We start from the raw sequence: 15,163 nt of genomic DNA on the forward strand, positions 1-15,163 counted from the left end.
CAAGACAAAAGTCAAGATGACTGGTGATGGTGGCTTGTGATGCAGTGAATGATCTTGGTATCTTTGATGTCTGACCAATCTTGGTCAGGTGCTCAATTGTGATTGCTTCAGCCACCTTCATGAAGTTGGAACAAACTGTTCTCATCCACTTATTCCACAGGAAGGGTATGGGGGGAGGAAGTCTTTGCATGTTTGAAGTAAACAAACCCCTAACTCATGAAAGGATTTAAGGCCCATCAGTTACCCTCAACCTGGTTTAGCCAGTCTGCCAAGATGGTTTTACCAGGGTGTGGCAGCTAGGCATGCTGCAGTACAGCTTCTTGGAGTCAGAGGTGAGAGTTCGGTGACAGGTGAGCACTAAAGGTGGATGAACAGCCCTAAAAAGAGCTTGGCAAGTCCTCATATCAGAGGTACTAGTCCTCCCTGAACATTACCAAACCCTGCCTAATAAACACCAGGTAAACAAAGATAATTTACAAAAGGAAGAGTTCAATTTTCAACATGATGAAATTTTAGATGCCTAAGAGACATTCTCTTGGAGATGCCTTATAGGTTATGCAGGACTGGAGTGAAGGAGAAGGATTTGGGCCATATATAAGAGATCTGGGAGTCTTTATACAAAGAGATTATTTAACCTATGAGATCTTATGAGATCATCAAAAGAAAAGTAGTAGAGAGGCTCACTACAGGGCCTTATTGGACACTCAAGATTAGGGTTGGGGGACATAGCTCCATAATGATTTAGCAAGGGAGACTGAGAAGTGGAATATATGTAGAGAAGAAAACTAGGAGACAAGTGTCATGACAGCTGAGAGGGTGCATGATGAGAGAATAACAATGTTAAAAGCTGCAGAGGTCAAGAAGAATGAGGACTGAGAAAAATCCATGTACTTATCAATTAATACTTGCTATCTAGTTTCCATCAGGAACAGGAACCAGCCAACAAGAAGCCTATCCTCTACCTCCACCGGAATGGGAGTGCCACAGAGCAGAGCAGAGTGGAGCAAGTGCCTTATATGGTTCTCCCCTATCCTTTCTTCAGACACCGCCTTCCTCTTCTCTGATCCCGGCTGGACATTGACACCCCATCCCCATCTACCATCTGGACCCTCAGGTCCACTATCCTCTTTTTAAGGAGATAGTCTCTCTGTGCTCTGCCTTGGTCAGACCACTTCTGGAGCACTGCTCCATTCTGGGCATTACAGTTTGCTAAGGGAAGAGATCCCAGAGGAGGATAACTAGGATGGGAAAGATTGCCTTGATTGCTGTGGAGCCTTGTCATAGTAGATCAGTTAAAACAGACAAACAAAAACAATTTGAGGTTTACCCTGGAGAAAAGACAAAGGGGAAATTTGATTGCTGTCTTTTAAATATTTAAAGGCCTGTCAGATGGAAGAGGAATTAGATTTGTTTTGTTTTGTTTGTCCAGAAAAATGGGATCCACAGGTATAAGTTGTGAAGGTCAATTTAGGCTTGATGTCAGAGGACTTCCGAATAAAGCCATTCAAAAGTAGAATGGGCTGTCTTGTCCCCCTCCCCCTGTGGCCCCCTTGTTCCATTGGTGAGTTCCTCCTGGCCTCCATTTTTGGGGAAAGACCTGGCAAGCCTTCATTCTTGTTCTGGCTCTGCTTCTAATTTTCTGGACTTTGCCACCATGCCACCTCTTCTGTGTTGTCTTCTTCCGTTAGAAAATAAACTCCTTGAGAGCAGGGACTCTTTTTGCTTGTGTTTGCATCTTCAGCACCTATCACAGTGCCTAGCTCAGTATTTAACAAATGGTTGTTGTACGATTGACTGGTGGATTTCCCCTCACTGGATGATGTCAGCTGTTATAGTGAAAATTCCTTTTAGTGTACGAGGTAGACTAGGTGGTCACTGAGATCTCTTCCGTGATTCTATGACCTAGGTTCAACCCTTTTCTCTGTTACTACCTATATTTGTTTTTCTGCCTACAAGATTTCTCTCTCAGCCCTCACTGGTTGACCTCTATGCCTAGAAGGCAGTTCCTTCCAACCTCCACCTCTAAACCATTTCTGGTTCCCTTCAAGGTCCATTAGAACATGAGCTCCTGGAAAGCAGTCACCTGCTTTTGCCTTTTTTTGTGTCTAGCTCTTAGCATAATTCTTGGCTTTGTTTACTGACTCAGGTCAATTGCCACTGCTGCATGAAACCTTTCCTAATTCCCACCCCTCCTGGCCTGAGCTCCCTTTGTGCTGGCTTCCCTCCCTTCCCAAATTACTTTGCATTCATTTTGTATATATTAAACATATACATGTACATCCTTTAGAATATAAGCTCTTTAAAGGCAAGGACTGTTTCGTTTTTATCATTTCATCCTGTGATCGGCATATTTTAAGCATTTAATTAATGCGTGTTGACAAGTCACTCCATTCTCTGGGCCTTCTGCTGTCCCAGGTGACCTTTAGGTCCATTCCAGTTCTAAATCTATTATTGTCTTGTGAATTCCAGTGTGGCTAATACTGCCTGTGTGTTATTGTGTGTCTTAATTATCTCCATCCTGTATACAAGCTATAAGCTTGCTGTACAGTTGTTTGTTTTCCCCAATTATACTGTGAGCTCCTTAAGAACAGGGACCAGCTTTTTTTGCCTTTCTTTATCCCAAGCATTTAGCATATGTGGGGTCTTGATTGGGGGGGGTGGGGAACTAAACAAACCTAAAATACAATAATAAGTGAAAAGCCACAAAAACTTAAACTCTGTGAAAGGTGGGAGGCCAGACATGGTGACCTGTTTACAATTATATTTTAGGCACTGAGTCAAAACTTAAGATACTACGACCTATGAAAGCCAAAACATGAATATTGTGACCAGGAAATGATCAATATACATAAACATGTTTGGGCATAACACTGGCTAAACTCCCAAGCTCCTTACTAAACAGAAAACCAAAAGTATCCACCAATCAGTAGTGATACACTTTCTAGCTCCTCCTGCCTTCGTGTTTTCTATAATTACTATGAGGATTTTGGGGTTCTTTAGCGGGGATCCACAGAACTGTCTCTCACCCCAGACCGAAGACTGCCCCTGTCTGTAAGTATTCACCTATGATCCATCTAGAGATCCGTGGCCTCTTCTTTCGGCATCAAAAGAATATCCCACGGTTATGGGGGAGGTACAGGGCTCCAAAGCCAGGGGAACTCCGGACCTTACAGCATATAAAAGCCACTTAATCATTGCGGTTTTTTTTTTTTGCCTAATTCCATCAATCCAGTCAGGGTATCTTGACATTCCTCTTCCATCGTGCAGCTTGGGAGGGATGCTCCCTTCCTTTCCTCAGGACCGTGCCTGGCACCTCTTAATAAATGCCTGTTTCCGGCCCACCTTCCTTCCTTCATTTGGGGAGTGGGAGTGAGATGGAAAGAGCAAGTCACCTCCCCTCTCTAGGCCTGTTTTATTTTATGTAAAATGAGAGAACCGTCCTTTCTAGCTTTCAGATTATGGTCTCATAATTCAGACGTCGCCGCCAATACTCCACTGCGGTCTGTTCCGCCCGGGCCAAGGGGTCTGGACGTTCTTCGACTACCTCAGCTCAAGGCCCGGCTCCTGATCTGCCCCCTACGAGGGCAGTCACTGTTTGCCCCCCCCCCCCCAGAGCAGGGTGCCTTGAGCCCCCTCAGCTTCATAATCTGCCCCAAGCAGAGAGAGGGAGGTTCCCGGGAAATCGAGAAACGGGTGCAGACAGGGGTTAAGGCAGCCGTGATCCCGAGCCCACACTAAGCTTCCTTTAAGGACACAGCTGGTAGGAATTGCGCTGGCCGCGGCTAAACACCGCGAGATTCAAACTCTCTCCGAGTCTGCGCAGGCAGCCCGAGAAAGGAGAGAGAACGGAGGCCGCCTGAAGCCAAAATTCATGAAAGTGAGACGGCGAGAGGGAAAAATTCTGACTACTGGACGAATATTAGGCGGGGCCGAGCAGTTGCCACAGCAACCCGACCCTAACAACTGGTTTGGTCTAAGTGAAACTTCCGGGAGCTGCGTGGCAGGCACGCGTCGCGTCCGTTCTGCGTCTGCGCAAGCGTGTGCTGCCGTTGGAGCTGTGACCGGTTTGGGAGGGCGGGGGAATGGTTGACAGCTTCCGGTTCTGCCCCTGGTAGTCAGCTTTCCTCGGAGTGGTTACGTGTCCTTTGGGCTTGGAGCATCAGTTGTGCAGGTGAGGGGGTCTCGAGGGGCAGTGGGCTCTGAGGTGCACGCGCGCCCCGGCGCTTTGTGACGCGCACTGGGCCAAGGACCACCGCCAGGAGCCGTCGGTTCTGCCGGAGGCCGCGGCTCGCTGGCGGTGCGGTAGACAGAGACTCCCCGGGCCCGGCCCGGCCTCCATCTCCGCCTCCGCCTCCCGGCCGGGGCTTCGGCCCCTTGGGGCGGTCGCACTGGCAGGACGGCCCCATGTGGCGGCGAAGAGCCCGCTCCGCGCCGTCCTGCGGACCGGAGGGCGAGGGCGGCCTCTGGCGAGCCGCGCTGCTGCAGGGCTGGGGGCTCCGTGCCCAGGCCTGGGTCGCCGCCCTCTCGGCCTCTTCCGTGGCGTCCTTGTGTGGGGTGGGCCTGCCCTGGAGACTTTCGTCTCCTGCCACGGTACAGCGGCCCCTACCCCAGGGCACGGGGCGGGGAGAGGGGCCCCTCGGGGGTGGCCTCCTGGGCGGTGTAGGGGCTGGGGGAGTCACAGGGGGAGCCAGGGGAGCCGGCGATGGGTGACTGGAGGCAAGGCGTGTCACGCCGAGGCTCAGTTCCCGTGAGTGGGGGGGGGTTGCTCTCGATCATCTCGGAGGTCTCTCCCAAAGCTCAGGTTCTCTGGTATGAATGAAGTTGCCTGATAAGGATGATTCCAGGCTGAACCCGGGCCCGGGCACTGATGTTTTTGGCTTGCAGCACTCCTTCGTTGGCAACGGATTGAACCAAGTTTTTCATCTTTTTTAGGATCTTGCCTATCGGACAGGTTTACACTTCTTCCTTGTTGTCCCTTAGGATAGGGTGTCCCAAAATTCATTCATTTCAACAAGCATTTAAAAACAATAACAACCTTTTAACAAACCTACTTTTTGCCAGGCACTTCTCTTCCCTACGTTCTAGGCATAGAAAGACAAAAACAGTCTCTCCTCTCGAGAAATTTGGGTTGTACTTGGGGAAAACAACACTTAAACTCATAAAAGATTATATACACAAAACAGTTTGCCTATATAATACTATATATACACTGTGTATATAATACAAAACTACTTTGCAGTTACTATATTATCTGTGAAGAATGCAAAGTAATTTACTATATATAGTGTAGTTGTATACACACAGACACACACACATATATATACACACACATGTATATTTTGTTTTTGTTGAGTCGTTTCAGCCCTGTCTGACTCCTTGTGACCCCATTTGGGGTTTTCTTGGCAAAGATACTGGAGTGGTTTGCCATTTCTTTCTCCAGGGCATTTTACCAATGATGTAACTAAGGTTACTAGGGTTGAGTGACTAGTCCAAGACCACATAGCTAGTGTCTGGGTGTGTGTGTGTGTGTGTGTGTATGTGTGTATACATACATATATACATACACACATGTATGGGCAGCTAGGTTGGGCAGTGGATAGAGCACCAGGCCTGGAGTCAGGAAAACTTTTCTTCCATAGTTCAAATCTGGCCTCAGACACTTACTCGCTGGGTGACCCTGGTTGCCTCTGTACTCATCTGTGAAATGAGCTAGAGAAGGAAATGGCAAACCACTGCAGTATCTTTGCTGAGAAAACCCTAAAATGAGGTTTCAAAGACTTGGACACCACTGACCAACAGTGTACATACACATATAAAATACTAAGTAATTTTGTAGAGTCTAAGCTTCAGGCCTTGCATGGGCTTTGATTGAACTGGTAACTCTCAAAGTGTTTTGAGAGGGGCCAGCTAGGTGACACAGTAGATAGAGCACAGGCCCTGGAGTCAAGAGGACCTGAGTTCAAAGCTAGCCTCAGACATTTGACACTTACTAGCTGTGTGACCCTGGGCAAGTCACTTAACTCCATTGCCTACCATTAAAAAAAAAAGTGTTTTGAGAATTTTTTGATTGGATTTTCAGAGAATAGTAATACTCCATAAAACCTTACTCTTTCATAATGGTATAGAAGTGACCCCATGTTTTTGAAAGCTATGCTGGCTTATTCCAATCTATGGAATATTCTGTTTGTAAAAAAACACTTAGCAGAGTGCCTGGCACATAGTACATGCTATATAAATGCTTATTTCCTTCCCTGTCGAACTAGAAAAACGTCTAGTAGTAGCAGTAGTAATAATCAGTAGTAACAACAGTAATAGTATCTATCAGAAATGGATCAGAGAGGCTCATGGCCAATTTGGGCACAGGATAGCACATTTTTTAGCTGTAGCAGCTAAGAGTGCTGAATTGTAGAGGTTTGGTCTGCAGTGGTAATAGGCATTTATTTATAGAGTGCTTTAAGGTTTGCATAGCTTTTTACATCTATGTTTTTGAGCCTTACAACAAACATGAGCCAGATCTTGTTATCCCTATACTATATCTGTGGAAACTGAGGTTCAGAGGTTAAGTGACTTGCCCACAGTTTCAAAAATATTAGAGATTTGAACCCAAGTCTTACAAACTCCAAGTCCCACATATGTAAAGGAAATATTCCAGTGAAAGAGCAAATACTTGAAGGATGCTTCATATTGAAGTAATGATGATGATATGGTTACAAAATGCTCTCTCATTTTAAGTATTGATGGCATGTTTTTATATATATTAATAATATTTAATATATATTAATTTAATATTTTGAAAAAAATTTTAATTGAAAAGGAAGGGGAGGCCCTTTATCCTATGCTCTGATAGGGATACCTCTAAAACTTGAGTGATTAAGCAGTGCTTCAGATACTGGTTTATAGATAGTATGTAGAAGTGGAGCACAAATTTCACCTACAAATGAAATAGAATTCTGAGTTGTTAAGAGGATAGTGGAATCTTTGGCTCAAGGTCATTAAGAGGTAAAGTGTATAATGTATTAATTTCATAGCTTTAGAGTGGGATGAGACCCTTTAGAGGTTATCTAGTCCAGCCTCCTCAGTTTTACAGATGAATGAAATAAGCCAGTGAGCTTAACAATTTAATCAAAAGGTTCAGAGTTTGCTCCCTCTTGTCAAAATTGACATTGGAGATGGTTTGAATTATCCCACACTCTTCTTTACCCATATACCTACCCTATGTGATTTATAACTCAAGTGTATTCTACAATCATAATTGGTAGAAACCTGTTAAGATCATAAATTTAGACTTTGAAGATGACTGGAGGTCCTCTAATACAACCCTTTCATTTGACAGATAAGGAAAGAAACTAAGATACTGAAGTGATTTGCCCAAGGTCACACAGGCAGTGTTCAGAACCCACATTAAAATTAAGGTCCCTTGACTATGAATCCAGTGCTTTTCCCACTGTACTATGCTGATGTGTGTCAAATGCTTTGTAAACCATTAATAATAACAGTAACATAAGACTTTCATTTTTATTGCATTTTAAAATTTGCAGAAGTGCTTTGCTTAGGTTAACTCATTTAATTTTCACAACTCATTTAATCCTTCTGTGAAACAGGTGATATTATTTCCATTTTACAGATGAGTAAACAGTTACGTGATTAAGTTAAACGATTAAGTGATTGTCTCTTCTTACTATATTATCTGTGAAGAATGCAAAGTAATTTACTATATATAGTGTAGTTGTATACACACAGACACACACACATATATATACACACACATGTATATTTTGTTTTTGTTGAGTCGTTTCAGCCCTGTCTGACTCCTTGTGACCCCATTTGGGGTTTTCTTGGCAAAGATACTGGAGTGGTTTGCCATTTCTTTCTCCAGGGCATTTTACCAATGATGTAACTAAGGTTACTAGGGTTGAGTGACTAGTCCAAGACCACATAGCTAGTGTCTGGGTGTGTGTGTGTGTGTGTGTGTATGTGTGTATACATACATATATACATACACACATGTATGGGCAGCTAGGTTGGGCAGTGGAGATGGCTATTGAGTATCTGAGGCAGGTTTCGAACTCAAGTTTCCTGAATTTTCAAGTTTTCCAAGTCTTTGGGCTCAATCCACTGAAGCACTGTTTCTATATCAATTGATATTTTGCATAGTCATCATAACAGTCCTTCAGATAGAGCTTCCTGCTTCCTCCTTAACTCCCTTTCCAGATTTGCCACCTCCCTCTCACCCATCTCCTTCTCCCTCTACCTCCCACCTATACCATAAGTCTTCTGGTCTCTGAGTTCTGTGAACTTAAAGGGGGTAGGGAATAAGCATTTACATAGCACGTACTGTGCTGAGTGCTTTACAAATATTTGATCCTCACAACAACCCTTCAAGGTAGGTGCGGTTATTCCCATTTTACAGGGGGGAACCTGAGACAGACTATAGTTAAGTGACTTGCCTCTTGGTTACATAGCTTAGTGTCTTCGGCTTGATTTGAACTCAGGCCTTCCAGACTCCAGGCCCAGTGCTCTATCAACTGTGCCATCTAGCTGCCAATAGATTGTATTCTTGGGTCTCATCAGCATTGCTGGTTTTCATAATGGTGGTTGCAAATATAGTCCCAAGTGGAGATCATGTTGTAACTGTACCCCTGTATCTCCAGTTCTACTCTGATCTTTGAAATACCTTTTTCAATCTTAATTGGCCTCCTAACTGTGACCTCATTAGTGCTGTGATCTAACCAAATGAGCAGACATTTGGCATACAGCTAATTTAATTTACTGTGTCTTTGTTTAAACAGATAGTCATGGATCAGGTAATGCAATTTGTTGAACCTAGTCGGCAGTTTGTGAAGGACTCAATTCGACTTGTCAAAAGATGTACCAAGCCAGATAGAAAAGGTAAAGGCTTCCAGTCACTTGCTTAACTCTTACTTTTGTTTACCCCTCCCTCTGTTTGTTTTTTGTTTTTAACTTTCCTTATTTGTATCTCTTCTTTATCTTTATGAATTTCCTTGGCATTCTTTTCTCAATTGAACATTTTAATTCCTTTTTCACCCTATTTATTCTCTTTTGTAGGATTTCTTGGGGACAGAGTATTACTAGCCTGAGTACTTACTGGTTTCAATTACAAGTACCTACCTCTTCCCCCTAATCTGTATACCTCTTTTAGTTTCATCATTACAGCATAAAAGAAAGTCCCAGATTTTCCTTCCTTCTCATTAACTCTTCTCTTTGTCGTCTAATTATTATAAAATTTTTAAGTAGCTGCTTCCCATATTTCTTTTTCTGGAATACCTTAATTGGTTTTTGGTTTTTTATTTTTAGTCACAGCAAATAGATTAAACAATGAATGCATAATGGAATTTGTTCTATTAATAAATCCTTTCTTCCTAAACTAGAACATTATATTTATTATCAAGTATGTGAATATGGTCTCTTTGCCTAAATTATGCTAATCCAAACTTACCTTCTGGTTCATTGTTACCAGTCTTTCAGACGAGTACTGGTTTTTCCTAAACCAATTTATCCTTTCATTTCCAATTTTTTTTTTTAGTATTTTAAACTGTCATCTTGTGGATTTATATTTGGATATATATTTGCTTATTGCAAAAAATTTATCGCTAATCCTAATAAGAACATTATTTTTGTATTTTCTGGAAGTATCAGGTGTTTTATGGCAAAACTAAAGAATTAATGAATTAAGCAAACTTCATTATTCAATTTTTTAAAATTAATTTTTATTGATCTTTTGTTTCTATGTCACCTTCATTTTCCTCTACCACTTGAAACTATACCTTGTTACAGCACTTCTCAAAGTGTGGATGGACCAAGAACCCATTCAGGGTGTCCATGAAATCAAAACGATTTTTGTAAAAATATTAAGACATTTTAATCTGTAACATTGCTAAATATCAATATCTGTAACTCAAGTTAACCAAATCTCTTTTTCAGGGTTGGGGGGAGGACTTAAATTTTTAAGAGAGTGGTGGGGTCCTGGGACCAAAAAGATTGCTGCCTTGTAACCCAGAATAAAAAAGGACAAAAACATAATTTCACAAAGCTCACTATCACATCAACAGAATTATTCAGTGGTTCACACCCATAATCTTTCAAAGAAAGGAGAGAGGGGTCTACTCATATCTTTCCTTTGGGATCAAATATCTGTATCCAGTTTCAGTATTTTTTGTTCTTTATTATTTGCATTGTTGTAGTCATATTTATCATTTTCTTGGTTCCATTTACTTCACTTTTCATCAGATTATGTTTACCTTTGCATCACTGTATTCTTCCTATTTTTCATTCCTTATGATAGGCTTAATAGTAGTCCATTCCATTCTTGTATAATTTGTTAAACCAATTCCACCAGTCTACCGGCAACTACATTGTTCCAGTTCTTTGCTACTTCAAAAAGTGCAGCTTTTTTTCTTATATCTGGGACCTTTCTGTTTTTTAACTCCTTGGGATACATATCAAATATTGGGATTTCTGGAACACGAGACAGAGATTTTAGTCACTTCTTAGCATAATTTCCAGTTACTTTCTAGAATGAATGAACAAATTCACAGCTCCACCTACTTTGTGTTATTAGTGTCCCTATCTTTCCGTAATCCCACTAATATTGACCATCTCCATCTTTTGTCATCTATCGGCTAGGGTGCTAGATGTGAGGTGATACCTCGGAATTGACTATTTTTGAATGTATGTTCACATTTTATTTAAATTTGTACATCCAGTAACCAAGAGTGAATCTGTTTTTTAGTTATGTATTACACATCATGCTTGACCATTGTGGTGTTTTTTTTTTGTTATGCCATTCAAAGTATAAAGAAAATAAAGTGAGTTATCTGTGTTCTTAATTATAGAATTCCAGAAGATCGCTATGGCAACAGCAATAGGGTTTGCTATAATGGGATTCATTGGCTTTTTTGTTAAGTTGATCCATATCCCTATTAATAACATCATTGTGTAAGTAACTTTTATCAAATAAACTTTCTTAGTTGGAATTAAGTATGTAATTATTTGAGTTAACTAGGTATAACTGAGGACTTGTTTTCATGTGTAGTCTGTACTTAAAAATAACATACAAATCAGTTTATAGTTCTCAAAGTGCTTTCATATTTGTCATAAGTTATTTTTTGAAAGTATATTTAAATTTTGTAAGCATTTGAATGAAATGTCAGTATTTTTAAAAGTCTGTTAGCCTTAATGTTCATTGTTAACTATTGTATCTTAACTTGTAAAAATACAGTCTTATATTCATCCTTTAGAAATTAATAACCTATAAATGGAATATTATCAAGTCTACTTTTTTGACTTCTGATGAGAAAAGTAATCTTACTAATAGGCAGCAATAACTTAAGAGTATACCACAAAAATCTTTTTTTAAAGTTGATATGTGCTATGTGATAGATGACTTCACGAACTTAATAAAAGGTAGTGTGGCTTCATAATGCAATAATATATATACATCAACTGTCTATATTGGAAATTATATGGAATATTTTCCCCTTGTCCTTTATAACTATCATATTGATCATTTTCCTTTCTATAATCCATCTGCTGAAAGATTACAATTAGACATTCTGGATTTAATTTTCATACTGAGTACTTTGTCCTACTTCAAACAGACTAATGTACTACTATTAGTGGAGGTTATCTTATAAATGTTGAGAAATGAGTGAATATAAATGCTGTATAGATTTCTAACATGAGTTAAATTAGATAAAAGACAGCTAATGTGTGATCTTAGAATCATACAGTTAGAAGGGATCTTTGGTAACACCTTGCCTAACCTTTGCAAGACAGTTTCCTCATCAATACCCCTGACAATTGTCTATCAAAGCTCTGCTTGAACACTTCCTGTTAAGGTAGGGAGGTCATCTTCCTTAAAAAGTAGTCTATTCCGTATTCATTTAAGGTCACTACTTCATTAGAATTAAGGAGAGACCTGGAATAATGAAAAGCATATTGACATAGGAGAGCCCTGCATCTAAGTCCTAAGTGTGACCACAGGACCAACCACTTTATCTCTCTGACCTTTGGTTTTCTCATCTATAAAATGGGGATCATAAGAGGACCTACCTCACAGGGTTGTTAGGAACAAATGAGATAATAAATAGAAAGCTTTGTCAAACTTTAAAGCATATGTATAAGTGTTAGCAATTATCATTATACTAAAAAGAGTCAGAAGACCTGCGTTCATACTTTCTAGAAGACCTGCGTTCATACTTTCTAGCTGACACTTACCCTTTGAAAGGATGCTATAAAGGGGCCTTAGAGATCATCTTGTCTAACCTCCCTGTTTTACAGGAGGGAAAACTAAGTTTCAGAGCAGTGAAATAATTTATCCATGGACACAGCCAGTAAGTGTCCAAGCTAGAATTAGCTAGGCTGTATTATCATGGGGTAGAATTTTTCATCTCTCTGAGCCTCAGGTTCCCCATCTGTAAAATGGGGATAATTTTGTACTTTATATTTCCCAGGATTGTGGGGAAAGTGCTTTGTAAACCTTAAGGCATTATATAAATTTGAATTATCTTAATTATCAGAATCATCCTACTTTATATTGAACTGAAATTTGCTTCCTTGTAGCTTCTACTCATTGATACTTAGTTCTCAAATAAGTCTTCCTCATAATATAGCACATCAAATATTTGGATCACAGTCATCTTTTCTTTATTAAGTCTGTTCCACGAGACTGAATATTCTTAGTTCTTTCAGCTGTTGGGTATATAAAGCTCTTCGCCAAACCTTAGTACACCATATAAACATTAGCTTCTAATATTGGCCATCTTTTGATGTTTTCCAGTTTGTCAACGTCCTTCTTAAGAATCTAACACTTTTTATATCACTAAGCATGCGGTACCATGGTCTTAACTGTCCCTATATGTATATGAAAGGACTATTCTATTCCAGAATACTATCTTTTTATTATTAATATAACCTAAGATTGTTAAGGTTTTTTTGTCAGTTATGCTATTAGCTCATATTGAGATTGTAGTTAGTTCTTCCCACACTAGCTATTCCATCTATGTAGCTTACTAACTTGAACCTAAGTGTAGGACTTAATTTTTCCCTGGTGAATTTCATCTTATTAATTTTAAACCTAGGCTTTTAAATCTTGATCCTGTCATTCAGTTATTAGCTTCTCCTGAACATTTTATAAGTGTATCATATCTTTCTGGAAATCATTAGGAAAACAATATTAAACAGGACAGACACTCTTGTCACCTCCCCCCCCAATCCTCCCACCTTTTTTTGGCATACCACTAGAGATCTCTTCCATATATTAGAGGACATCCTCCATCAGTCTATTAATTATCTTTTTGCAATTATTTAACCAGGGTTTTTGTGTGTTTGTATGTGTGTTGGTTTGGGGATGAGGGAAAAGATAATCTGCTTCTGACTTTCCAACTGAATCATTATTTCCCTATCTCCTTCAAAGATAGGGCCACCTGTCTTGTAAGGTTAAAAAGGTAGTTAACTAGCCAATTTATTGAACTCTTCAGAATAGTTTCTGCGTCCATGAATGATTTCAAAACAAAATACATGCAAACCAGAATAGTCTCTGTTATGAAGCTGCCATATCTGTTCTTCAAGGGTAGACAAGAGCATATACTGGTTTAACTATACAAATAAGCTAGCAGGACTTGAGATGCAGCGGTAACATCACAGCAGAGGTAACATTTGATTTCAGAACTAGACTTAACACAAATCTAAAGGAGTCACTGGTATAGCTTAGAAAAATAGGTATGTTAGACAAAGCAAAAATACATACAATAGATAAATACCATCATTTCCTGAAGGTATATGTAAAGCCTTAATAGGGATACAGGTTAATTACTTCAAGTTCTTGTGCTTATAATAAAGTCTTAAAATACGTTGATAAACTTTAAACTGTATTTTAACTATGGAACAGACCTTTTAAGCTAGACTTGATTATGCTGACCTTTTTGCCACAAGGCAGCTTTTTCCCTTGTAAAAATTCATATATATACATATACACACATACATACTTATATACACATATGTTAAAATAAATTATATATATATGTATGTGTGTGTGTGTGTGTGTGTATATATATAATCTGACGTCTTAGAATTTATTCTACTAGCATTTCCAGTCAGATCCATTTTCCCTAACATCACTTTATTATAATGTTCTCAAGTTCATATGTAAATCTTTGAGAATACTATAAGAAGCTTTGCTAAAATCAGGCTATACTAGGTCATTGGCATACCCTTGATCTACTAGTCTAGATCTCTGAGGTACCTTTTGGCTATTAAAACTGATTCTTTATGGCCTATCATGTTCAATAAATGTTTAGATAAGTGAATGAGTGAATGACACTGTATATTGGGTTTCTTGTGTTAATGTGAAGACTGTCTCTGAAATAATAACCTTTCATTTATATAAAAGTATGCTTATTTTTTAGTTTCATTTTATTGTTTTATTTTGATTGGCTAAAATAAAATATATTCAAAACTTAATTTTTATTATTTTTTTTTTTTGTCTTACAGTGGTGGCTGAATACTTCTGGAAGACATTTACTGCTTCAAGCTTGATGGACAAGTTTGGGGTTGGGAAGGTGTTGGCTTTGTTCATTTAGTAAAAATTTTGTCATATGTGGTTTATCTCCGTGGTATTTTCAGTGTCTGCATTAAAATAACTTTTACAGAAATCTGAACTTCCCCCACAATTGAATGTTTGTCTGACCCTCCTTATTGTACGAGAAATAATTGGTTGCCATAATTTCCATACTTTTTCTTAGCCTAAAGGAACATAGGCAGTTTGATTTTTCTGGCAGATTTCCCATTTCAGCTGTAAGGGAAAATGTAGAAGAGTGAAACATTGAACTGTGGTGGATAGAAGATATAAGATAGCAGGGGATTTTCTTAGGAAAGATGACAGAGCTCATTTGTAAATTCCTGTAATGAAATGAAATGAGCTAGTGAAGGTTAGTGATAGCCAACATTTATAAAAGTTTGCGTTCCACAAGGAACAGCTCAAGTAACAAATTGGAAAAAAGGTAAATCAATGATCAGTCCTCTTGGAAGATTGGTGGGATTATTGTGACTGCTTTAGTACTTAATTTTATAAAAAATTGACCTGATGTATATGATTGATGTAGCATATTTTCCATAAATTTTTCCCTTCTTAAAATGTTCATTT

General features: G+C 39.5%; 1 protein-coding gene across 2 annotated transcripts; it reads left to right on the plus strand.

The window, feature by feature from the left end:
* The first annotated feature begins 2,959 nt into the window (after positions 1–2,959).
* On the plus strand, positions 2,960–14,690 carry SEC61G (Sec61 translocon gamma subunit). Of its 2 annotated transcripts, none has more exons than XM_027836843.1 (4): positions 2,960–3,051; positions 8,790–8,889; positions 10,854–10,956; positions 14,512–14,690. In XM_027836843.1, exons 2-4 carry the CDS (start codon positions 8,796–8,798, stop codon positions 14,519–14,521), a joined length of 207 nt encoding a protein of 68 aa, XP_027692644.1. In that variant the 5' UTR covers positions 2,960–3,051; positions 8,790–8,795; the 3' UTR covers positions 14,522–14,690. The 2 variants fall into 2 exon arrangements, with proteins under 2 accessions (XP_027692644.1, XP_027692643.1); XM_027836842.1 differs by lacking the exon at positions 2,960–3,051 and adding an exon at positions 4,063–4,171.
* Positions 14,691–15,163: the final 473 nt, after the last annotated feature.

The sequence above is a fragment of the Vombatus ursinus genome, unplaced genomic scaffold (assembly GCF_900497805.2).
Source record: "Vombatus ursinus unplaced genomic scaffold, bare-nosed wombat genome assembly UNPS02014820.1, whole genome shotgun sequence".
Lineage (NCBI taxonomy): Eukaryota > Metazoa > Chordata > Mammalia > Diprotodontia > Vombatidae > Vombatus > Vombatus ursinus.

Bases quoted from the DNA above. Each gene is read 5' to 3' on its own strand.
- SEC61G (XM_027836843.1), top strand. From the start codon at position 8,796: ATGGATCAGGTAATGCAATTTGTTGAACCTAGTCGGCAGTTTGTGAAG. The intron at 8,890-10,853 runs GTAAAGGCTTCC...TCTTAATTATAG, and splicing joins TACCAAGCCAGATAGAAAAG to AATTCCAGAAGATCGCTATG.